Source organism: Sesamum indicum, linkage group LG9 (genome assembly GCF_026168435.1).
Source record: "Sesamum indicum cultivar Baizhima isolate 11 linkage group LG9, ASM2616843v1, whole genome shotgun sequence".
Taxonomy (NCBI): domain Eukaryota; kingdom Viridiplantae; phylum Streptophyta; class Magnoliopsida; order Lamiales; family Pedaliaceae; genus Sesamum; species Sesamum indicum.
Genome location: NC_142665.1, coordinates 25,574,915 through 25,599,833, shown reverse-complemented (window position 1 = coordinate 25,599,833; position 24,919 = coordinate 25,574,915). Strand labels below are relative to the sequence as shown.

Here is a 24,919-nt window from a genome sequence, read left to right as displayed (position 1 = left end):
AGAATACAAAGCTCATGAAAAGAATGTGTGTTTGTATAATAAAGCAAATGGGGTCCCGTCACCGGCATCAACCGCCCACGTTACCTGCCCTAAATATTTAAATTTGAAGAGCAATCTCTATCCAAAACAGACCATTTTGGCCTATGATGCAACCTCACTCACTAACACAACGACGTTTACTTGCACACTGCTACACATCTTGTGCTACACCGGCTGTATTTAAAACATTCTCTTCCTAAGAACCAAATTCTACAAAATCTGGCAAAAAACTTTTTACTGACTTCGACTCTTGAACTTCACGGATTGTACATGAATTGCACTTCTGTTTCCTTATCTTTTCCACAGGATCTCAAGCAACTCTGTTTTTGTTATGAAATGATCATAGGAAAATTGAGTTTTCTACCTCAGCCTTACCTCTTCGCTTCTGGACTGTCCATCAGAACTCTGAATACTGAAAGACTCGGTGGAGGGATACGATGTTCCGTGTCTTGTCACCATATTTGATGCTAAACTATTAATGCTGTAAGATGACCTGGTAGAGCTGGCCGAGAGGGCACCAGTGTTTAAAAATGGCGGCTGACTTGGCTCTGGGACTTCGTAATTTTCGTCTGTAAGCATCCTAACAGCTTCTGCCATTGATGGTCTCTGAGCTACAGACGCCTGTGCGCATAAGAGCCCGACCTTCAGCACTTTCACTGCCTCGGTTGCTGGAAAATCACCATTCAAACAAGGATCAACTGATTCCGTCAATCTATCCGTCTTGTAGAGCTTCCAAACCTGAAGCCGAAACAGCAAGATTGTTAAGCAACAAATGTCCAACTAAAAGATTGTGACTTTACATAAATTCAGTATTAGATAGTCTGGAAGATTACTGTTTGTAGAAGAGATCCAGAATCCTCCACAAAGGCATTGTTCTTCCTACCGCACACAATTTCAAGAACCAACACACCGTAACTATAAACATCAGCCTTCTCTGTAAGCTGCCCTTTCACTAGGTATTCGGGAGCCATGTATCCTCTGTGCACCAACAACCATGATTTATCAAAATCTTCAGATTACCTGGGAACTGAACGGACTCATAAATGTGTCTGTAGGGAATATTGGAAGAAATTTAGCTTACAATGTGCCTGCAATTCCAGTGCTGAGATGAGTCTTATCAGCTGCAAAATTCCGAGCGAGACCAAAATCAGCTATCTTGGCGTCAAGATTCTCATCTAGAAGAATGTTGCTGCTCTTGATGTCTCTGTGGATGATTCTGAACTCAGAACCTCCATGAAGGAAAGCAATCCCTTCAGCTGTCCCGACAATAATATTATACCTCTCCTTCCAATTAAGAATCTTAACCTTGTTTTTATCTGCAATGAGAATGGAAAAAGTTAATTCATCTGAAAATAGATTCATTAGCGGAGATTTATCCAAAGTGTTATTTGTAAAAGAAAGACTGACCTAAGAGGTACTGCTCAAGGCTCTTATTAGGCACAAATTCATAAACGAGGAGGCTTTCAGGGCCCTCAATGCTGCAGCCCAGAAGCTTGACAAGGTTCTTGTGCTCAATCCCACTAATGAGATTCACCTCATTGAAGAACTCATCCACCCATTGCCTGGTGCTGAAGAACAACCTTTTCACAGCCACAGTTTTCCCATTAGGAAGGGTTCCTCTGTACACAGAACCTGCTCCTCCTTGGCCCAGTTTTCTTGATGGATCAAAATAATTTGTTGCCTTCTCCAGCGTTTCATATTTGAAGTTCAAATTGGACTTGTTGTAAGAATATGAAATCCGGCCAAGATTATTACGTTCTGCATGGAATCGAAATTAATGATATAATAAAGTTCTATTATTACTATTATAGCAATACCATGTTTTAGGTAGAAGAGTTACTGCCCAATCTTCTAGAACTGAATACCTTGCGTTCTTTTTTTCCATCTGCCATAGGCTGCATAAGCAGCAAAGAGACAGAGCATACAGAAGGCCGCCACGGACAAAACAATTGCCACGATTGCACCTCTTCTAGAGGCCCCTGAAAACAAATCAGAACCAAAATAAACAATGAGTAACGAATGGTGTGATGACAGTGAAAATCAACATTTGGCCAAATCATTAAATTATAAAGTAACAAGAAAAAAAGTCAAGCAAATCAACCTTCCAAGCAACCCACCATGCTTGATCATCACGCATGTAATAGAGTCCAGATCATCACAATTAATAAAGAATCGGAAAGTGGGGGGGGGGGGGGGGGGAAGAAAAAGAAAAGGGGGCAGCCATTGACGTACTCAGCAATCAAAAGTTGACAAGTGAAAATCATCTGAAAAGCCCAGATCATGACCATTAATAAAATAATCAAGAATGGTAGAAAGGAGGTGGGCATTAATTTATTCAGCAATCAAGAGCTGCAAACCACAACCATTTCAAAGAGTTGTAGTGGTAGAAACACCTAAAAGGAAGAAGAGAATTGAAAACTGGAAAAGGGAACAGATAATCATCTGGAAATGAATTAAGTCAAAACATTGAGGAAAGAACTAGAAATCATAATCGCCGATCTTCAAACAAAGAATCCAATAATGATTCTGAATTTCTGATCAAGCTTAAAGAATTAACAGGAAAAAGCAAGATTTGTGTCCAACTCACCAGAATTACTGTTTGTTTCCTGAGACTGATTAGAGAAGAACTTCTGAGTAGAATACCTCAAATAGCAACCAGTATTCAACGCCCTGCCTTCCTTGCCCGGCAAACACCCTCCAATATCTCTACTGGCCTTAGCCAAACAAGCCCTGCACCCCTCCCTGTTCACAGTATTCCAACACTCCGCCAATCCAAACACGCCCTTATTCCCCATCACCGCGTACCGCCCATTCACCACCGCTCTCGCCGTCAGGTTATCGATCAGCTCCCGGACATCCTTCTCGAATTCCAGGCCGACCCCACCCGCCGACCCCACCGAGCTATTGCAATTCACCTTATCCCAAGCGGGGTCCACGCTTTCGTTGAAAAAGGCGTAACTGTCGTAGCGGAGGAAGCACCCGTCTAAAAAAATGCGGCCGGAGACAGCGGGGAGGCAGCGAGGGAGGCGAGTGCGGCTGGCGGCGTAGCACTGGAGGCAATCGTTGTGAGACAAATCGGCGTAGCATTGAGCCAAAGTGTATATGGAAATATTAGTTGCGTTTACAGCATAATTACCCCAGTCGTTGGCGGTGACGAGCTGGGAAAGAACTTCCATTCCTCTGACAAAGAGCGGGATGTAGCTGACATTGGGCGGGGGGCGAGACTGGCCGCAGAACAACCCGGCTTCGGAAATTCGGGGGTTGGATAGAGAAAAAGGGGCATGGAAGAGGAGGAGAAGGAAGAAGCATGGTATTGGTAGGTGGGGGAAGGTGGAGGTTGATAAATGCATGTACGGAAGTTGCTTTTCTTTTCTGGGATGTGATTAAAGCAGCAGATGCAGATGCAGATGCAGATGGAGAAGAGGGAAAGGAGAAAAGCGGCAGTTTATGTGGAGGTTTGGTTCTTGGCAGCGGCAGTGGCAGTGAATGGTAGTTGTAGGGACAAATTGCAGCAGTCTCTTGTTTCCTTGTGTTCTCACTCTTGGTGTTATGAATCATGCGTCCATTCCAATATTTCAAATAACAATAATCAATATATATACACACACACACATAAATATGTCAATATTTCCCTCTCACTTACCATGCCTCCCTCTCCCTTTCTCTAATCTCCTTGTCTTCAAAATTTTTTACTTTTCAATAAGTAAATTCTAAATATTTTGTATCTTACTAATAATTTAACCACTCACTACATATATTGTTGGAAAAATTGAACAAATTAAATGACCTGTAAAGAAAATTAGTAAATTATAAGGGTGAGCGATATTTTATCACATTTTTCATATTGCTGATGTTTATTTATATATAAATATATATTGTACATAGACCCTGAAATGAAATAGTATTATGCTATTAGAAAATATGATTATTTATGTTCACATAATAGAGAAATAAATAGGTTGATGGATATCATAAAACATTATTCCAAAATAATTGATTGATGCAACAATGTCAAAGGGTGGGTGTCCAAAACCACCTTATTTTGTTCCCCCTCTTTTATTTTTATCTTTTTTTCTTTTCATAATTAAAAGAATCAAATAAGTCTTTGGGGCAAAAAGAAAATGGCAATAGGATTAGTTGTCATCAATGTATGATATGCTTTCTTTCTTTCTTCCCCTCATTCTCAAACTCCCTTTTCACCTCCAATTTTTTTCAACTTCCTCATTTCTCATTCTCTATGTTTTTCAGGTCCCAATGGAATTGGCCGGTCGGTTCGATTGGGAACTGCTCGTACATACGGTCTAAATCATGATTATAAAATTGGTTTCAAGCAACTCAGTATAGATCGATAAGCTTGTTTTATACTTTTTCAAAGTGAGACAAATAAAAAAGCACATAATCTTGAGTTATATTTTTTAATGTGGGATAATGAGAAAATAATAAATTGGGCTTATATTTTTTCAATACGGGACAATGAGTAGTTCTAATAGTCAATAGAGATTTTTTTTTTTCATAATCTATTTTTTTGTTTCTCCAATTTTTTTTTTATTTTTTTAAAATTAAATGAAGGCAATGGTTGCTAAAATCTTATCATAAATTGTATTTATGTTATTAATCATATATAATATACTCGGAGGGTCTTCAATTTTAATTTTTTGTTAGTTTGAATTTTAATTTAATTTGCTTCCATCAAGAGGTTTGTAGTATTTTAATATTAAATTATTATAAATTGTACCATATTATAAAAATATTGTTATGAACTGTGTATAATAATGCCCAAATCTATTGATTTTCTTAATTCGATCCAACCAATCAAACCAATTACACAATAGGCAGTAGCTTAATCGATTCAATCCAATTTTAAAAATATTGCATACACTCCATGCAGCTCTTTTTTTTTCTGCAACTTCCTACTTTTCGTCAATTCATATTTATTTTACTTCTTAAGTGGCTTCTACTCCATCATCGTTATAAATTATATAAATACTTACAAACCACCTATCAATATGATATCACAGACACACACATATATATATATATGAAAAATAAAGAGGGTCGGACATAATTTTTGAATGATAAATAATGAATTTTTATTAATTGAGTTGATATAACTTAAAAGAAAGTCGTCGTTTTGGTTTTATTAAATGTAGATAGATAGGGACATACATATACCAGAGAAGAAGATTCCCAGCAATGGTTGCTATGGTCAACTCAAGAAACTCTAGAACAGCTGTAAAAAATTGAAATAATTGCCCCCTTTTTTAACAGTGGAAACGATTACCAGTCCAAAAAAAAAAAAGGAATTAAAATTTTGTTGGGTTCGTATAGTCAAAATTGTGAGAATAAAGTAGTAAAATATTGCCAAGTTTATCATACCATCCCCATCAAAATCAAGTACTGTCATGTCTTGTTGATTTTTCTAAGATTCCATTTGTTTTCTTCATTTTTTCTTTTCTAAGGGAAAACTGATTTTACCATCACCTACAACTTACAAACATCAATCCCATCATTGATTTAAAAATAAAAAGGAAAGAAAAGAAATACTTATGTTATTAATAATAGAGATAATTATGTCAATTCTCTCTTAAAGTTTGACGTTAATTATACGTAAATCCTCCATGACTTGTAAAATTATACATTTAGTATTCATTCATTAGTTAAAATTTATCGAATTTGCTAATATTAAAAAAAATTGAATGGAACTTCATATTCAACCCGATTGATTTATACTGATTATCTTTATACATCTTCACACGATAATACATGTGAGGAATATATTTTCTCACTTATAAAGGTAGTTTGGTTAAAAAAAAAAAATACACGATCTGTAATAAGTCAAATAAATATGAATTTTCATTCATTCTTTGTTGCTTATGACAACAAATTCGGCAAAATTTTAAACCAAGGAAAGTATCTAATTTTTTAAGCATAACAAAAGAAAAATTACTAGATGTAGCTTTCTAGACTACAAAAAAATTATGCATAATAAGATGAAGATGTAATTATCTAATAGTAATAATATTATAGGTGGGTTGATCTTGATGCAGACTTCTTATTGGTTGGCAGCCGTTAAATTGGACTTCTCTTCCGCAACCCCAACTTTATAAGAAGAGGAAAAGGACTTCATATCTATGGACAAATTTTGATGAACAAAGTCCAACATATCTACATACATATAAGCTACTTCTGTCAATTCCATGTAATCCCGCTAAATTTGTCTGCAGATTTACTCGCCACAAATAAAATATATCGTGCTACACACTTCTGTCTCTCTCTATATATATAATATTTGGCGGGACGTCTGATTAAAATCATTTTTAAATTTATAATATAATTGAAGTTTTTTAGATAACTTATAAATTATCAAACATCTTATAAAGTACTTTTTAACATCCAAGTAAATCCAATCAAATATTCTCTAAATTAGTGTACTAAAAATAAAGACCTCTACTATTTGTGCTTATACCCTAACTCTAATAAAAGTTCATTGCTCCTTTTTTTCTTTTCACTACAGGTTTTCTCGTCTCACATTAGAAATAAAACTAATCTTATTTGGAACGACAGCAAAGGAGTTAATAATTTCCATATATATGCTGTTATGAAGCTGGATTTGGTAATAAACCCTATAGAATAAAGAAAGGGTGATGTGGGTGGGTTGGTGAAGATGACAAGGAGAAAAGAAAATTCAAAAGAAACGGCTACACATGGTAATGATAATTCCGCTATATAAAATCTTCTTGTCAGCTCTCAACTGCTCAAGTCAAATAAAAAGTGGAAGCCTTGATCAACGGCTTTTATTCTTATGAGTTAGGAGTGGAGAATTGAAATGGAGGAAAGCAGCAGTGAGGTTGAAGACAAATGAGTTTCGTGTCGTCTGGAGATAAATTCTAGAAGAATTATCCAACTTGGAAAAGGGATACTGAAAGGGCATTCATTCCATGCACGGGGGAACCATTTATTTCCTTTGACATAGAATAATAATAAGACCAAGTGGAATATGGCTTCTCATGTACGTGAAGCCTGGATTGAATCTTCAAGTCTACGTTTCTTTGCTTTAATATATATATATATAATCACCATGGTTATGAAAAGACCTAGGCAGAAATATCAATATGTTATACTATTGAATCTTGGATTGCATCCAGTAAAAGATTGGTAAAAAGTATTCCATATTCGAGGAACGACTACAAAATTTCACCCACATAAGAGTTCGAAAACATCGTTCTTGAGAACATTAACTTATTCCAACGGGTAAACTACTCTCATCATTACATAATTCTTGTTCCTCCAGGGAAAAGGCAGTTAAATATACATAAAAAGAATATACGGTACAAAAATTTTACACTACTCTTGACTTAGGACGAATATCTAAATAATCAAAATTGTAGTTGCTCTATATTGTGTGACTCATCTGCAGATTATGTTTTGATATATAAGCTTTCCCTTAGGAAGCATGAAAGCTACCTGGAATATTGCCTCTGATGCAATCAGGTCCAAGAACATTGTACACGTTTTGCTGACGCTACACCTCCAGTTACTGGCAAGGGTCTGGAGTTTATGTCAAAGTTCGAGCTACTTGCCGAGCATTGTACTCGCAAGTAATATGATCAAGAGAAGACTCCTACTTCCGCACCAAAGTCATTACAGGGATCCCCTTGCTGGAGAAACTAGAGCACTTTACTCGCATCTCCTCACCAACCTCAAAGTCTCTCCTGGAACCAGTCTACAAGGCACAGAGATTCTATGAAAATAATGCTAGTGGTAAAACAGAAGGAAGAGAGAATAGCCACCCACAACATTCGAGAAGCGAGAGGGAGAAGAAATATTCTGATAATGGAGAATGCTGTGTTACATCCAGCATAAGAAGAATCACGTAATACTCCATCACAGACACTCTCCATTTTAAAACTCGTACCCAGAGGCTGAAGTCTTCGAGCATATTTGTAACATTCTAAAAGCATTCATATCGGCCTACCTAGACTTCCAACATGATTTAAAAAGGTATAATTCAAGGGCCTATCCCTAATCTCACATGAGAACTTTAAGAAATTCCATTTCAGAAAAATGGAAATAACTTGGTAAGGTCTCACAATTATTTAGCATATTCAACTTTTAACTCAGAAATAAGGGTAAAAGAACTTAAAAGTAGTAAATGCCATGATAAAGAAAAGCATTGAGGCTTGAAATGAAAATATATCATACCACCCATCAGAAACTCCTAACTTAAGGACCAATCAGGTTCATAAAGATAAGTTGTCATTTACCTCAAACCGAAACATCCCACGGATGCCACCACCCAAATCAAGGACCAGCCCGTGTGCACGAATTTGATGAACTTTAGCTGTCACTTCAGTCCCAAGCTTCAATTTTTTCGCATCCATCGGAACCTCACCTGTAGATTAACATTTGTTCAGAATACGAAATAATGTGTACCAAACCCTAGACATTTGATATTGTTTATCTATCACATATTAAGGTCATGATTGCCAATTCGGCAAGATTCTTGACAGACAAAGTGGAGTCAACTGCTACCTTTACAACTCCGATTCAGACCAGCAGATTTTTCCTCATCGTCACATTCAGCAGCACTTCGGATCACAATTGATGACAGGCTCTCCCCAACACCCATTGGTGGATCATCTTTACTTTCTCGGTCCTTTTGGACATTGTTAACAGGCTTCCAGACTTTAGGTGGTTGTGGCACAGGAGCAACAGATTCTCCTACTGCAGGGTCTGTGTTTGATCCCAGTTTAGGTAGAATAGCTTTGAGAGATAAGTTAATATTACCACGCACGTCCAATCCAATGCACATTAGGTTCAGTACTTGGCCGACTGAAACCACATCAGAAACTCGGGACACCTGATTGAAATCAACATATCTTGTAAGAATCACAAACTACAGTACAAGCCTACAACATGAAAACTGAACATATAATAAATTTCACAAACCGGTTCATGCGACAACTCAGAAATATGCAGGAGACCTTGCTGGCCTCCATTGAACTCCACAAAGGCACCATATTCCTTAATTGATGTTACAATGCCTTTATATATGCCTCCCTTTACAATCTCACGACCCACGATGAACTCAATCTGAAATAAGCAAGTTTAAAGGCAAGTCTATGGTGTAAAGTCCAGAAAGCAAATATATGAGCTGAAAAACACAGATATAATAAGAATATAGAACAAATAAAAATGGAATATCGCCTGCAAAGGAATTTAAAATATTGATGATTCTTTTCACTCCATAGCATAAGAACGGATGCCAGGAAACAGAAGTTAGAAAACTGAGTATTCATTCAGAGACTGTTATTTTCATGGCACTTTGTTCGCTGTGGTATACCTCAGAGACATAAAGTAACTTGGTAGACGGGAATTAGATGGCTTCAAGATGACCCAATTTTCCTGAAACTACTGCAAATGTGAATTTTGGAACTGAATTGTTTTGCTAGAATTACATGATACTTCCATGTTAACAATAACTTGAATTTCATAACTCCAGAATCAAGTACTGGTGGGGTTAAGTGAAGCCAACTGGCTATGCTGAAGTAGTCTATCTTCCAAATTTAATTCACAACCAAATGCATGGAAAAAAGCATAAAATGGTTACCTTTTCCATCACTTTATCCAATACTGATTGATTTTTAGCAACAATGGTAAGTAAACCATCACTCACTGAAATCCTTCCACCTGTAGCATACAATGGGCTCAGAACACATAGAAGATAATTTCGAGTTAAACCATGCATCTCAGATTTTCACCAGAGACCACTGAGACTGACAAGATTGAGAAAATGCAGAACACAAGAATACTACAGGGTTATCAGAATTATAGCAAGTCTAACCGCATAGAACGCAGAAATCTTTAGCAATGATAGCAGACTAAAGCAAACCTGTTTCTTCTTCAATTTTTATCTTCAAGGCACCAAGAGGACCAATTAACCGGCGGATAGCATCATTGCTATACTTTAAGGTCACTGCATCAGTTGTCACAACAGTGAGATGGGTGAGATTCAATCACAACATGGATAGTGACATTGATGGCGTCATATTTAAAAGAACTGGTTGAATGTCAACACCAAGATGCAGAGACGTTTGAAGCTAAAGCTTTACGATAACTCATCTTCCTCATAAACAAGATAGATACATAAATGATAATCTTACATATCCGGGGGGAGTTTCTGCCATCCTGAGTACGTGGTACATTTATCTCTCGCTCCATATGATCAAGGATTTGAAGCCGACCTTTACGTGCGGGCTCCAAACTCTCACATATGATGTCTAAAGGGATTCCCGCAGGCTTTATGTCCAACTGAATTGCTGTAACTCCATTTCGGGTTCCAGCAATTTTGAAGTCCATATCCCCTAGATGATCCTCCAAACCCTGTAAATAATACATAACAAAAGAACACTCACAAATAAACAGTCAAAATATTTATACAACAAAAGAGATTCTTCAGGAATTCAAAGACCACAGAAACCTGGTATGAAATTTCATGGGGTTCTATACCAAGAGATGCAACCTAAAACCTTAAAACCAGACAGACTGGATACCAAATTGCCAATCGAAGTCCTCAAGATTACCCTAACGGACAGAGAACAAATAAATTGTGGGTGTTTCTCCACATCCATTTTGTAGACAATATAATGTTTTTACAGGCTAACGTCAAAGTCAGCTAAATGAATCCTTCAGGCTATGTCTGGATGGTGGTAATCTCAACTGGGATTGGCATACAATTAATAAATCTTTCATAACAAAGTCTGGATAACAACTATCAACGACACATAATTACTATAATTTTTTCTCTCAAACAATAAAATTGGGCAAGGAGTTGACCAAATTCTCCAACAGTAACTAAAGTATGATATATTTGCTTCAGGGATCCAGAATAATTTTCTTCTCTCAAACTTAACAACCTCAATGATTCAAATTTTTTACACCAGAAGCTGAAATAAATAAGAGGCTGTTTTCACAAGAAGCAAAATACTCGCATAGTTCAAGGGCATTCCTTACCAGGATATCAGTTAATATTCTGTAGTCTGTGATTTCACCAGTTGAGGGATCGGTTTCACTGACAAGGCCCACTGACAGACCTGCTACATGTTCTCCCAGTGGAATGCCAGCATCCATCAATGCCATGCTGCCTACAAAGAATGAATGCATTTTCATGACATTCTGCATAAATACTTCAATATAATTATCACAAGAAAGACTGCCTGAAGCAATGCCCGGAAAGAGGGCACTTCATCACTGGAATTAAAGCTCTGGACAACAGTCTGGTGCATAAGATAATAAAGCTTATATGGCAAGAGTATAGCTCCGAAATGACTACCTGCACAAACAGACGCCATTGATGTTGATCCATCAGATGCCATGACTTCTGCATTGACACGAACAGTGTATGGACAATCATCTTCAGGAGGTAAAACAGCAAGTAGAGCTTTCTCAGCAAGGGTACCTGTAAAATGAAAATCCAATATAAAACAATGTGAACAAAAATTTAGTCAGTAGAATTTGATAACTGATGATTATAAGACAGGCATTTGGGAAATAAACTCCAACTAAAGAGAAATAGTTAACAGCCAAAACTCCTTTCTCCTTTACGAAAATTGTTTTTTTCAAATAATACACAAGGACTAAATAGACAATAAAATGTAAAACATAGATAAATCTTTTTCACCATGTCACATGCATAAAGTCTAATGTCGATAGCATATGGTTTTTTTTGGCCCCCCTCCTTTTTGGAAACAGACACAATCAGAAAACAACAGAATAAGCCAAAACTATCAGTGGATGGAGATGATAGGAAAAATATCACGCAGTCAAGAGTAGCAGTGAATCATAAGATTGGAACTTCATGACTATCATGGAAATACAAGTAGCTTACCGTGTCCAACTTCTCGTCTGTTGAGGCCAACTCGTTTACCGACTTCATTAATGCAGAATGGTGGGAAACTGTAGTGAAGCATGAATCTCTTGGATGGAGGACCAACCAAAGAATCTAGACGCTGAGCTTCTCCAGGTGCTCCAAGGGTTACAGTACAAAGAACCTGTAACCAACACATTTAGTGCTAGAAAGGATTAGGCATCATAGGAGAAAGCGTCCAAGCATCAAATGTATCCATTCACCTTATTATCAACAGACTCTTTGGGCAATGCCTAGGGCAGCACAGTTACTGACCTGAGTTTCTCCACGAGAAAAGATTGATGAACCATGTAGTACGGGCAAATTACCAGCCTCACAATACAGGGGCCTGACCTCATCAAGACGTCTTCCATCAACTCTAAGTCCCTCACTAATTATCCTTCTGCGAACGACCTGACATGGTCAGAACTTAACAAGTCACTACCTTGACAAGATGTCTAAAGAAAATGTAAGGAGAGGAATCTAATTATTTAAAATAAAGGACCCCTGAGGACCGTGGGTTCATTGACCTAAAACTTAACAGTTAACATTTCTCCTCAAGTAAACTTCATTTGGAGCTGGCTTATCATCTTCAGGATCATATATCTCTTCTCTTCTACACGGATTCACAATTTAAGCAATCAAATAGAGATATATTTAAAGGGGGTTAATACTTATATCAAATACCTTTTTCCGCACAGTATCTACTGTTTTGGATAGAACTTTCAGGCCTTCCTCATCACATTCTTCTTCAAGTTTCTTTTTGACATCATGCGTAATATTATCCAAGGCTTCTCCCCTTTCAAACTGCACATATACATAAAAAGCATATCTGGAAACATGAAATAATCCACGCTGCAACCAGATTATAGTGACATGACACTACGATTCTGTATAAAGCAATCAGCATTTAGGTAGGTAGGGAACCTTGCCATATGTAGGGTCTGTAAATACAGCTTCAATGGGAGCTTCAGCCAAACTCCTAATTTTTTCATATGTTTCCTCGGACACCATGGATAACTTATACTCCTTTTTCTGTTTACCAGCTTTGCCTGCCAGCCTTATTTGAGGCTCGAGATATTTCACTGCCTAAAGAATCAAAGATAAGCATCTTAAAAACAAGTACAGTATTCACCAACACAGAGAGTAAAACTCACTTCAGGATGAGCCAATCTTAGAGCAGCTTCTAAGTCTTTCTCTGATATCTCACGTGCTTGGACATCTATCATCAAAGTTTTGTCTCTCGTGCATGCATATACCAAGTTAAGATCGCTCAGACTAAGCTGCAAAACATCCATGACAAATAGATAAAAATCATGTCAATAGCATCATGAGTTACTTTACTGGACGTCATATTACAGAAACCCAGCCATCAGTTCACTATCGTAAAAACATCTCAATGTGGACTTTAATCAGGTTGAGACAAAAAGGCCAAGATTACTGATATGACAACAGCCAACTTAATTATCCACGTCCTTATCTGTCCTTTAGTAGTTTCTTGTTTCTGCTCTACCTATAGCTCAATGAACTACCAAATTCCAGTACTACTAATGGCAGATTCACTCACAATACATATAATTTTTTCATCTAGTAATGCTTAGTTTTTTATTAATAATTGGAAAACCAAATACTGTATGAAGTCATTTTGGGAGGTCAAAGTGCTACCAAAAGCCAAAATAAATCATTGACTAGTCATGTTCCAAATAACCAATTAAATAAAACTCAACAATAGTTCATTAGTTCGTACTCAAAAAGAGCCATCGAACTCATACATGCTGAGCAGGCAATAAGACCGGTAAAAATGGGAGAGCACCTTAAATTTCTACCAAATGCTGCTTACGGGAAATACCAATTGACAAAGAAATCATATACTGCTCAAAGGATATGATGAACAAAAATAAATCTTCCATTGACACAAGAAATCATATGAAATACCTCATCCATGCTGGGATTAACAATAAACTGACCAGAAATCCTCCCTATACGTATTACTCCAATGGGGCCACCCCATGGAATATCTGATAACATCAGAGCAGCGGATGTAGCATTGGCTGCCATGACATCTGGATCTTGTTTCCCATCAGAAGAAAGAACACTTGACATGACCTGGAGAAAAGGAACAAAGCTCAGGACGAGCAGTAAAGCAGATGTTTAATATAAAAGATATAGTACATAGATATCACACAGTACTGACATACCTGGACCTCATGGTAAAATCCAGGTGGAAAGAGGGGTCTTATAGGTCGATCAATGAGACGACCACATAATAGTTCACGTTCTTTTGGAGCACCCTCCCTCCGCATAAATGTGTTCGGAATCATACCCTGAGCAAACTGTTTCTCCTGATATTCAACCTGGAAAAAACACAAAATTAATCTATTCATCATAGCAAGAAACAAAAAATGCCCCTCCATTTCCCAATTCCCACCTTAAATAATTACAGGCCACCAACTAAGTTGTCCCCCGGAATACTTAGCACTGACAAAAGAAGAGATAATGTACCAATTTAATCCATCTTAATCGAGAAACACAAGTTTCAAACTGAATAAACCTCTTAACATGCAGTTAACTTGTTGTAAAACCAACATGTTTCTATTTCCTGGATTCAATTTCCGCTTTCTCCTAGTTTACTTTTCATTTCCAATACCTAATACACACAGAACTTCCCTCAAGCTAATAAGATCCAACCAATTAAATAAATTCTTCATAATGATAAAAACAGAACTGGTTTTAATTTGTTCATGCTGACAATATGTCCATATTTTAGAACTCCTATTTTTTAAGTTTCATCACAAAGTTTCACACTCTAAAGAAGCTGATAGAATATAAACTATAAGGTTGTAATTGTCTGACATCCATCACATCACACAAAGAAAAATTAAATAAAAATAATTTGATCGAAACTGAGAGGACCAGAGTTGATATAGTATTTTTTGGTATTTATTTTAAGTAAATGAGTTGAGATAGGTTTTACAAAGTATACATCACATATGAAATAGTTCAGGAGATGAGATGAGATGAGATGGATGGGATATATCCAACAAGCAATGTGCTCCAGCTTACTTTAGCAGGCAATTCGTTCGCCCCATTTCGTCATACATTAGAAAACTTGAAGCATTATTCCACCAAACTTTCCCCATTTAAATAAATAACAACGGCAAAAATATCGCCGAAGTGAATTCAACTGAGCAAAAGGCAACATAAAATTCCACGAAAATGGATGCTGTATAATGTAAAAGCGCCTACAGTGAGGGGCAAGAAGTCACGAGTGCCGTCACTCTTAGCTGAGGCAACTGTGGACAGCACTTTGGTCTCTTCCATAGCCAGAACAACAGCGCCGTTTGCAAATCGCGCAATTTTACCAGTTTCCAAAGTAATTTTTCGCGATCCGATTTCGAACTCCTCGGAGAACGTCTCTAGAAATTTCGTTCCGGCTATTACAGTTTCGGACTCGGTGGCAGTTGACGAGGATGGTGCGCGTGCAATGCCGCCACCGGAAATTCTGCGGAGTATGATTCGCCGCCATGGTACTTTTGAGAGGAGAGGATTGGCTTTACTCGCCACCGGTGCCATGGGGAAAGAGAGACGTTGGGGTTTTAGCCTTTAGGGTTTAAATGGTTTTGAGCACCAGAACGTTGGGTTCTTTACTAGTGAGTTCGGATCATGTGCATCGCGCTGGAAATATTCTCGCTACACCGCAAGCAACATTCCGGAAGTGATTCTTTAAAACAGTATAAATTCACTATTTATGCTTTATTTATGATAAAATATTTATTATACTCAAAATCATATTCAATACATTCAAATAGTTTTAGTTTATCTCAATCTCAACTTAATTATCAAAAGATTTTAGTTAGAGACATCCCAAAAAACTAACGATGGGCTCTTTTCTTAAGTCCCAAGTACTATTTAAAAGACGCTCGACGTGATTAACAACTTCAATCAGAATTAAATTATAAACAAAAAAAACTAGTACGATTGATAGGCCGAATACCTCAATATCCTTATAATCCGTTATTTTGGAAAAATTACAAGACAAGACTCAAAATAAACATGATGTCACGCAGCTCGGGATCACGAGCCACAAGTACACATTAAATCATAGATTCTTAAATATGATTTTATTGGATTTTTATGACGATTAGCACCAAGACGGAGTCCAACTCCAAGGTTTAAGCTGGCAAATAACTAAAATGACTTGGCTTATATGAAAAGTATTTAAAATTTTAGTATAATAATATATGCAGGAAGAGTAATTATTTATTTATGAATGTATTAATATATATCGTACAAGTTAAAAAGAATTATTAGTAATTTTAGAGCTTGTTTTGTTGGATAAAAAATAAGTGAATAGAACAAATAGATAAAGAAGAATATATAAAAAGAAATTTGGTATTTGATTAGAAAAAATTGACGAAGAGAATATAAAATTAGATGTATATAGAACCCCTCCAAGAATCAATTTTTATTTCCATCCAAAATAGGATAGAAAAGTGACAGTATCAAAAATTAATAAAAAGGTAACTATTTTTTCTATTTAGTCTATTAATCATGCATATAATTTCCTTAAAGTTCTTTCTTTTTTTTTTCGCAAATAACATTCCTACATAATTTTTGAAGAAAAATAATCATATAAAAAATATTCTCATCTTTTATTGATGAATATTTTTATAAACAAAACTTTAAATTTAATTTTAACATTTAGCAACTTAAAATTATTTAGTATAACATAAGCTTTTTATTTTATAATACAAAATGAAGAAAAAGGACTGATCAGTAAAAATTCAAAAAAAATAGTCTTTTTTTTATGAATTACTATCATACATACCAAACAAAAAAAATATTTAAAATTTATTTTTCTTCTAATCATACTAAATAATTTAAAATTAATATTATTAATTTTTTGTCGCATTTTCACCTCTCGTCTTCCTTTCACTTTCCCACTCCCCCAGTTGAAACAAAGGAACGCTTAACTCTAGCAAAGAACAATACATGATTACGGCGCCGCGTAATTCACTCGGATTTCAACGGATCTAAAATTGTTCCCTACTTGCAATTGGCAATGTGTAAGTCGCGGGCCGGCCGACTTGATGGCCCTCCCCAGAATCCTGGACCACTATCTACAGATAATGGACCTATTGGCCCGTGCCGTACAATTTCCTTCTATTTAATTCACATCCCTCAAAATTTTCCAGAATGCATATAAATCTACCTCTTCCGCAGTGGTCGTCACACTCTGATTTTCCTCTTTCAATTGAGGTTCAAAGACCAATTCCAGCAGGACAGAGAGAGATATGGCGCTTCCCAAGGCTAAGGAGCTCGTTTCTACTAATCCCGTCGTCGTCTTCAGGTCCTACAAACTCTATTGTGTATTTGGTATATTAACTGAAAATTTGAAAATTTTTGAATTATGATGGATGTGAATGTTGTTTGATTTTAAGAATTGAAAGAAAGTTGTTGGAGGATGGATTGTATTTTTATTGTGCGTAGAGTTGTGTTCTGTGAATTTAAGATTTTGACGTAGAAATGTATGGATCTGAGTTTTTCTTCAACGGTGGCAGCAAAACCTACTGCCCCTTCTGCGTGACCGTGAAGGAATTGCTGACAAAGCTCGGCGCCTCCTTCAAAGCCATTGAATTGGATAAAGAGGGTTCGTTCTTTCGTCTCTTGCGTTTTTCCGTTGACTCTGTTAATTTTGATTGAAAGATACAAGTGATTTTATGCGTCTTTAAAAACTTAGCTTCCCGTAGATGAAACTTTCACCCTTTTATATTGAACTGAAAATGTTTTCAGATCCTTGAATTGCTCAAGAAATTAGAATATCTACTCTGAGTTTAATAGGACCATTTCTAATCCTATTCAAAAACGAACGTCAATCGATCTGATAACTAAGTTAGCATTAAAATTTGAGAAGACTAGGTTTATGATTGAAAGTTTCCACAACTTCTGCTCTACCCTTTCTGATGTGTGAAAAATCACTTACTACTAGATTCCTGTTCCTGATGTGAATTCTTTCTGAATCATGTGTCTCCAAATAAACCAAAGGTGATGGAACTGAGATACAATCTGCTCTGGCTGAATGGACTGGGCAGCGAACAGTGCCGAATGTGTTCATTGGTGGGAAGCACATTGGTGGTTGTGATGGTATTGTGACTTAACATTACTGGATTTTGAATTTGCTTGCATACTAAAAGGCGGATTATATATTCCCAGTTGACGCATTTGCATATTTTGCAGCAACAACTGGTCTGCACGCCCAAGGAAAGCTTGTTCCACTGCTAACTGAAGCTGGAGTAGTTGCCAAAGCTTCTGCTTAGACTGCTCATGAATCAGTACCTGCTCAGTAATCCTGTATGCAACTCTGATAATAAAGTGTGGGTACTTTTACTTTGCCTGGTTTGATATGCCTGTGCGATTGGTTAGCGGGCAACTTCTTTTGATATGAAAATAATTATACTGAATGCTGTGCTCTATGTACGTTTAAATGGTTTATCGACAAGTCACTTATAACTAGATGCAGATGACTTCATAGTGAGAGAATTACATGTTCATGAACAGCATGTTTGCTTATCTGTGGCAGGCTATTTCCTTCACCTGTAGTAGTGGTGCTAAAGAAATAGATGCAAGTGGTTATACAAGTATGTTAAGAGAAAAAGCCGTTCATGCATGAGGGAACACTCGAGGTTCTTAAGTTACTTTAGACAACTAAAAAGGTTCAAACCTGGTGTTGCTCTGATCCTGAATATTTGCGGTTGCAGGCGATGTTGGCCCATGGCTGAAATTTTATAGTTACAATAACTATCATGCAAGAAAAAGATTCTTATGAGTGTCGTGTAACGTTAAGAACAAGATTTCTGTTTCTTGCTAGCTTTGGCTTTGATTGTTGTTGATGTTGCAGGTAAGGACACAAGTTCTTAAGAGTCGAAAGAGAGAGAAAGATGTGCTTTAAACTAAAGGTTGTATTGTTTGACATCCATCTCATCTCACAGAGAAAAAGTCCAATAAAAATAATTTGATTGAAGTTGAGAGGACTAGAGTTGATGTAATATGTTAAATGAGTCGAGATGGGCTTAAAAAAGGTTTACATTTCCATATGAAAGAGTTTATGAGATGGATGGGATAGGATATATCCAACAATGCCGAATCCGATTAACATTAGCAGGCAATTTCGTCATACACTCAAAATCTTAAAGCATTATCCAATAAAGTTTCCCAATTTCAATAAATAACAACAAAAAAATGTCAAAGAAGTGATTTCAACCGAGCACAAGGCAACACAAAATTCTACGAAAGTGAGTGCTTTATTATTATTATAATGTAAAAGCGCCTATAGTGAGGGGCAAGAAGTAACGAGTTCGGTTGGCTGAGGATACTGTGGACAGCACTTTGGCCAAGACCATAGCCAAAACAACAGATCCGATTTCGTTGCGGACTCGACGGCAGTTGACGATCGAGGATGGTGCGGGTCCACTGGAGATCCTGCAGATTATGATTCGCCGCCATGGTGCTTTTGAGAGCAGCGGATTGGGTTTTCTCGCCTGCGGTCCCATCGGGAAAGAGATCAGACGTTGGGGTTTTAGGGTGTAAAGGGTTTTGAGCATCAGAGATTGAAAACATCAGGATTATTACTAGTGAGGTCCTGATCATGATTGGCGCTACACCGCAAGCCACACCCTACAATCTAAGATAAAAAATAGATAAGTGATGAAAATATAAAAGTTGAGTATTTAGAAGCAATAGTTATAAATAGAAAACTATTGATGTGGAGTGTCGGGTAAAAAATTATTTATGATATTATTTAAATTTTTAATTTTCATGATATGTGGATAGATTTTAGTCAAGATTATTTTCGAGATATACAAAAAAAACAATTAAGGCAAAAGGTCAAATTTTATTTACAAAATACCTTAATTAACTGCCATAAGAACTTTCTCATCAATTTACAATTATAGTTTATTTTAATTTGATTTAAGATAAACATAAACAAAAAAATTATACATTTGAAACTATAACATGAAAATCACATCATTTAAGTTTTTGCAAATTAGGATATATAAATTACACGCCAACTCTACTTTGATATTGGTATATTGAAGCGATTGTAATTAATTCAATTTGCATGCATGGTGATACTATGAATCAAGAACAAGGGGGGATTTGTCCAATTGATAGGCCTAAGACCTCATTTTCCTTATAATGCGTATTTTTTCAGAACAGAATTATGTGACAAGGCCGCAGTTTCCTTCCATTTACCTCAAAATCTTCCAGAATACATATAAATCTACCTCTTCGGTGGTGGTCGTCATCAGACTCTGATTTTCCCGTTTCAATTGAGATTCAAAGATCATTTCCAGCGGGACAGAGAGAGATATGGCGCTTCTCAAGGTTAAGGAGCTCGTTTCTTCTAACCCTGTCGTCGTCTTCAGGTCCTAGAAACTCTATTATGTATTTTTTTATATTAACTGAAAATTTGTGTCACAGAGAATTTTTTTGAATTCTGATGAATGTGAATGTTGTTTGATTTAGTACTAAAGAAAGATGTTGGAAGAGGAATTGTATTTTTGTGCGTAGAGTTGTGTTCTGTGAATTCAAGGTTTTGACGTAGAAAATTAATGTATGGATCTTTGTTTTTCTGCGATCACGGGAAGGATTTTCTGACAAAGCCCTGTCTCTCCTTCAAATTGATTGAAATGGACAAAGAGGGTTAGTTCTTTCGTCTCTCTCGTACTATTCCGTTGATTCTGTGAATTTTGATTGAAAAATACAAAAGATTCTATGCGTCTCTCCGTAGATGGAACTGAAATGAAAATGTTTTCAGAAATTAGAAGTATCTACCACCATTTCTAATCCTAATTAAAGACGAAGTTCAACCGATCCGATAACTAAGTTAGCATTAAAAATTGAGAAAAAGGGTTTAGGATTGAAAAGTTATCACAACTTCTGCTGCTCTAACCCTTTTGATGTGTGAAAAATCACTTACTAACCACTAGATTCTTGTTCCTGATGTGAATTTCTTTCTGAATCATGTTTGTTTCCAAATAAACTGAAGATGATGGACCTAAGATATCAGTCTGCTCTGACTAAATTGACTGCGCAGCCAACATTGCCGAATGTGTTCGTTGGTGGGAGGCACATTGGTGGTTCTGGTGGTATTGTGACTTAACATTACTGGGTTGTGAATTTGCTTGCATACTAAAAACCGATTTCATATTCCCAATTGACGTATTTGCATGTTTTGCAGTGGCAATGGCTCTGCACAATCAAGGAAAGCTTGTTCCACTGCTAACTCAAGCTGGAGCAGTTATCAATTCTTCTGCTTAGATTGCTCAGTGATTCTGTATGCTACTGTGATAATAAAGTCTCGGTACATTTACGTGGCCTGGCTTTTCATGTCTGTCCTATTGGGTTAGTGGGCAACTTTATTTGATAATTGTTATTCCACATGCTGTGTATTTTGAATGTTTTCATCGATGAGTAACTTATAAACAGCTGGAGATGGCTTCATTATTGAGGGAATTACATGTTCACGAACAGCATGTTTGCGTATTTATAACAAGCTATTCTCTTCACCTGCTGTTGTGATGCTAAAGAAACAGAGGCTTAGCAACAAAAGCTAAAAAGTCCTTACACCCCAAGACCTATGGTTATACATAGTTCTAGCTGCACATTTACAGAATGAAAGCAATTTGCAAGTGTTCACAGTTAACATAATTTGACTACACCCACTAGCGAGAATCAAAATCAGGCAACAAACATTCTCCTCTTGCCGCTTTATCTCGTCCAGAGTCCAAATGGCAAGCTCAAGAAGCAAAGTTTTTGCTGCTTGTATGAATGACTGTAGGTCCTCTCTTCTTCTACACTCAGGCAGTTATGGCTCTATGTGCTTTCACCTTCTATAGCAAATACACATTTATAGAACAAGGAACAGAAACAGAATGTACTATTTCATGAAAAGATCAGCAGACATAAGTGACACCAAACTTACATTTGAGACACGAATCCAGCAATCAAGAGTATCAAGAGCTTTCCCTGATCTCTGTGTTTCACGTGCCAGAGCTATCCCTTCAGCAAAGTTGCCTACATGCCCGCTGACAAACAATGCTGCAGCTGCATTTAAGACCTGAAACATAGCATCCTCTCAGTCACCTCATCCAGGCATAATCTAGAAGCTAGTGGAAAGGAACCGTTTAAGATAACTTACAAATGCATCTGCCACAGCTCCTTTCTTGCCAGAGAGCACAAACCTTAGCACGTCAGCGTTATATTTTGGGTCTCCCCCTTGTAAATCTCCTAAGGTGCATCGAGGAATACCAAAATCTACTGCAAGTACAGCAGAGTTACCAGAGAATAAAGGGTTTCAGATTCACTCCAGAAATGAGTTAATCATTAAGTATTAAAGGTTTAGTAATGACTTCTAAGTGCTCATTCTAATTCTCATGAGGAACAATATAAAGTTATCAGTGGACAAAATTGCTTGATGACCAGTCACCATGAGCATCTTCATAGAGGGAGAAGAATCTTCAATGAGCAACGGTATTCAAGAGTAAAATCTTAAACTTACTAAGTTCTGTTCTGACAAAAACTCATCATAAATATCATTCAAAAAAGAACAGTGATCGACCAGAATCGCAAACTTGCAACAGTTTAAAGTACACTTAACCAAAAAAGCTAGATGAAATTCTTACACGGATCAAAAAAGAACTTCTCAATCTTTTCAGGCGTAATATCAAGCACCACCCCTGGCCCTGATAAAATCAAAAGGTAATTTTAACGAGAAAAGTGAATAACTGAAGAAAGCAAGTAGGAGTTGCTAAAGAAGAAAATTTTAAATTCTCTTACCAAGTGGACTCATTTCATCTAAGCCCTCTGAATGAACAACCAATGCTCTCTCCATTCCGTATCGTTGTAGCGCTTTAGCCATCTTACTGACCTATCCAAGTAGGACGTGAGTTAATTTGCAAACAACAAATAAGATATCTTGTTCTTAAATTCCAGAGGAAATTGTTTATCTATATTAGGCTATCTCGAAGTTCTGTCATTGGTGCTACAAGGGTCCACGTAGTAGAAAATCTAATTGCATAAGCAGCATGTAGGAGAACATATAATGGGATAATTTTCTATGATAAAGTCATTAGACTAAACTTTATCATAATGATATCATTTAACACTCCCATTCACAGATTGTACTGATTTTTGTACCCTCCCAATGCATGCATATTGAAGCTCAACTCTGATGCAGCAGCAAAACCTGTCGGTATCAGTACAAACTATAGAGACAAATAAGTCTTTGGGCAGAACACTGTTTTATTATCAAGAAGGTAATTGTAAATAATGAACATAGTACCATGTCTTCTTTGTAGACTCCGACCACAGAAAAAGGTACACGAGCTGGATTTAACATGGGACCGAGGATGTTAAATACAGTCTTCACTCCAAGCTTCCTCCTTACAGGAGCAAAAGTCTTCATCGCAGGATGATAGTTCGGGGACATCATGAATCCAATTCCCACTTCTTCCACGCATCTCTTCACTCCCTAATTTTAGGAACAGAGGTATCATCACTTCAGTGTTAGGAATACATATACAATGTTTTTCAAGGCAATATGCATTCATAACTATTTGGTTTAACATATTTCAGTAGTAAATTGCAAACTTAGAACTTGGCAATGCCTCATCATCATAGTTATGAACAACCAAAAAGGACTCACTGGTGGTGAAAACTTAAAACAGACTAACCTCGGGCTCGAGGCCAATAGCCACTCCTAGTGCTTCCAAAACGTCCGCGCTTCCGCAAGCAGAAGAACTCGACCGATTCCCTTGCTGTAACAAAGAGAAAGAAGCAAACATACGCAGACCATTCTCAGTATTGGACTTTTCACAGATATAAACACATTACATTTTAATCGCCACATTGATGATTGATCAGCACGATTCACCTTAGCAACTTTAGCCCCACAAGCGGCCGCAAGAATTGCCGCACCTGTTGAGATATTCACTGTGTTTGCGCCATCACCGCCAGTCCCTACGATGTCCACCGCATTTTCCAACCCTTCAACCTTTTTACAGCATTTTATCATAGCTCTCGCCAGACCCACGATCTAAATTTGCAATGTTACGGTCAAATAACAAACATCAGCTTAGAAAGAAGGGAACGGGAAAGAACATAAAAGAAAAAGAGAACAGAAAGATGAATTACTTCTTCATAGGTTTCGCCTTTGGCTCTTAGGAGAACAAGAAAAGCACTGATTAAAGCTTGACTTCCTTCACTTAGCAAGAAATCAAGTGATCCCTCTGCTTCCTCTTCAGTCAAGTCCTCCTTCTTCAGTAGGCACTCAATTAGCTGGAAAAACCCAGAATTAGATAAAGATAAGAAACGGAAAACGCAGCTAAGGGTTGTAATTTACCAAAAAAAATAAAGAAGAAAGAAAAAGAAACCTCTTTGGGAGATGAAATGGGCAGGTGAAGTGGGGGGCGGTGAAAATCAGGTTGGAGAAATGATCTCCTCAGGAATGAATTGCTGGAGTTTGGTTTGAAGAAAGAAGATTTGTGAAACTCGGAAGAGTAACTGCAGTTGTTGAATATCAGAGGAGAAGGGGAAGAAAGAACGGCGCTTTTCCAAATCACAGCCATAACTGCATGACGCTCTGTTTACTCGACGAGTTGTTTTGTGTAGTCTGCTTTAGTTTTTTGAATGGAGGCCAGAAATTCACAACTGGCTTGCCCATTCAATGTCTTGGGAATTATGATTATCATTATCTTTGATCGATAAACGGCTTAACATTTAACAGGCTACACTCCTAATTCTTTTCTTTAATACTGATATAAATATAATCCGTATGGCTTGTGTCAGGTGCATTTAATATTTGTTTGGTAAGAACATTTAATCTTGTATGTGCTGTGAATTTGTAATGAGCATAAATCTTTCTTGAAATTTAAACAGGTGGGTGAGTCAAAGATTGGAGGGAAAGCAGACCTT

General features: G+C 37.0%; 4 protein-coding genes across 8 annotated transcripts; 1 reads left to right on the top strand and 3 right to left on the bottom strand.

Moving 5' to 3' along the window:
* Positions 1-15: 15 nt before the first annotated feature.
* CRK42 (cysteine-rich RLK (RECEPTOR-like protein kinase) 42) lies at positions 16-3,526 on the bottom strand. The gene is made up of 6 exons (XM_011100143.3): positions 2,627-3,526; positions 1,905-2,018; positions 1,447-1,797; positions 1,121-1,355; positions 873-1,017; positions 16-777 (listed from the first exon to the last, which is right to left on the bottom strand). Exons 1-6 carry the CDS (start codon positions 3,387-3,389, stop codon positions 400-402), a joined length of 1,986 nt encoding a protein of 661 aa, XP_011098445.1. The 5' UTR covers positions 3,390-3,526; the 3' UTR covers positions 16-399.
* Positions 3,527-7,191: 3,665 nt separating this feature from the next.
* On the bottom strand, positions 7,192-15,604 carry LOC105177110 (polyribonucleotide nucleotidyltransferase). Its single transcript, XM_011100144.3, has 17 exons — positions 15,191-15,604; positions 14,143-14,298; positions 13,880-14,050; positions 13,102-13,227; positions 12,872-13,033; positions 12,632-12,751; positions 12,221-12,358; positions 11,927-12,089; positions 11,372-11,497; positions 11,053-11,183; positions 10,203-10,422; positions 9,932-10,015; positions 9,650-9,729; positions 8,989-9,132; positions 8,572-8,899; positions 8,304-8,431; positions 7,192-7,762 (listed from the first exon to the last, which is right to left on the bottom strand). The coding sequence occupies exons 1-17, from the start codon at positions 15,515-15,517 to the stop codon at positions 7,661-7,663; spliced, it is 2,706 nt and encodes a 901-aa protein (XP_011098446.1). The 5' UTR covers positions 15,518-15,604; the 3' UTR covers positions 7,192-7,660.
* Positions 15,605-17,132: 1,528 nt separating this feature from the next.
* Positions 17,133-19,110, top strand: LOC105177111 (glutaredoxin). Of its 3 annotated transcripts, none has more exons than XR_016067414.1 (5): positions 17,133-17,294; positions 17,506-17,594; positions 17,990-18,088; positions 18,182-18,318; positions 18,843-19,110. XR_016067414.1 is itself a non-coding variant. In XM_011100145.3 (4 exons), exons 1-4 carry the CDS (start codon positions 17,239-17,241, stop codon positions 18,259-18,261), a joined length of 324 nt encoding a protein of 107 aa, XP_011098447.1. In that variant the 5' UTR covers positions 17,133-17,238; the 3' UTR covers positions 18,262-18,457. The 3 variants fall into 3 exon arrangements, 1 of the variants encoding a protein (XP_011098447.1); XR_016067413.1 differs by lacking the exon at positions 18,843-19,110 and adding an exon at positions 18,525-18,811; XM_011100145.3 differs by lacking the exon at positions 18,843-19,110 and having other exon boundaries at positions 18,182-18,457.
* Positions 19,111-21,419: 2,309 nt separating this feature from the next.
* On the bottom strand, positions 21,420-24,739 carry LOC105177112 (anthranilate phosphoribosyltransferase, chloroplastic). Of its 3 annotated transcripts, none has more exons than XM_088885131.1 (11): positions 24,379-24,739; positions 24,140-24,283; positions 23,880-24,041; positions 23,680-23,763; positions 23,289-23,477; positions 23,144-23,211; positions 22,784-22,869; positions 22,630-22,689; positions 22,146-22,264; positions 21,930-22,064; positions 21,420-21,834 (listed from the first exon to the last, which is right to left on the bottom strand). In XM_088885131.1, the coding sequence occupies exons 1-11, from the start codon at positions 24,571-24,573 to the stop codon at positions 21,805-21,807; spliced, it is 1,272 nt and encodes a 423-aa protein (XP_088741257.1). In that variant the 5' UTR covers positions 24,574-24,739; the 3' UTR covers positions 21,420-21,804. The 3 variants fall into 3 exon arrangements, with proteins under 3 accessions (XP_088741257.1, XP_088741256.1, XP_011098449.1); XM_088885130.1 differs by having other exon boundaries at positions 21,420-21,837; positions 24,379-24,737; XM_011100147.3 differs by lacking the exon at positions 23,144-23,211 and having other exon boundaries at positions 21,420-21,837; positions 22,784-22,874; positions 24,379-24,727.
* Between the last annotated feature and the right edge of the window lie 180 nt (positions 24,740-24,919).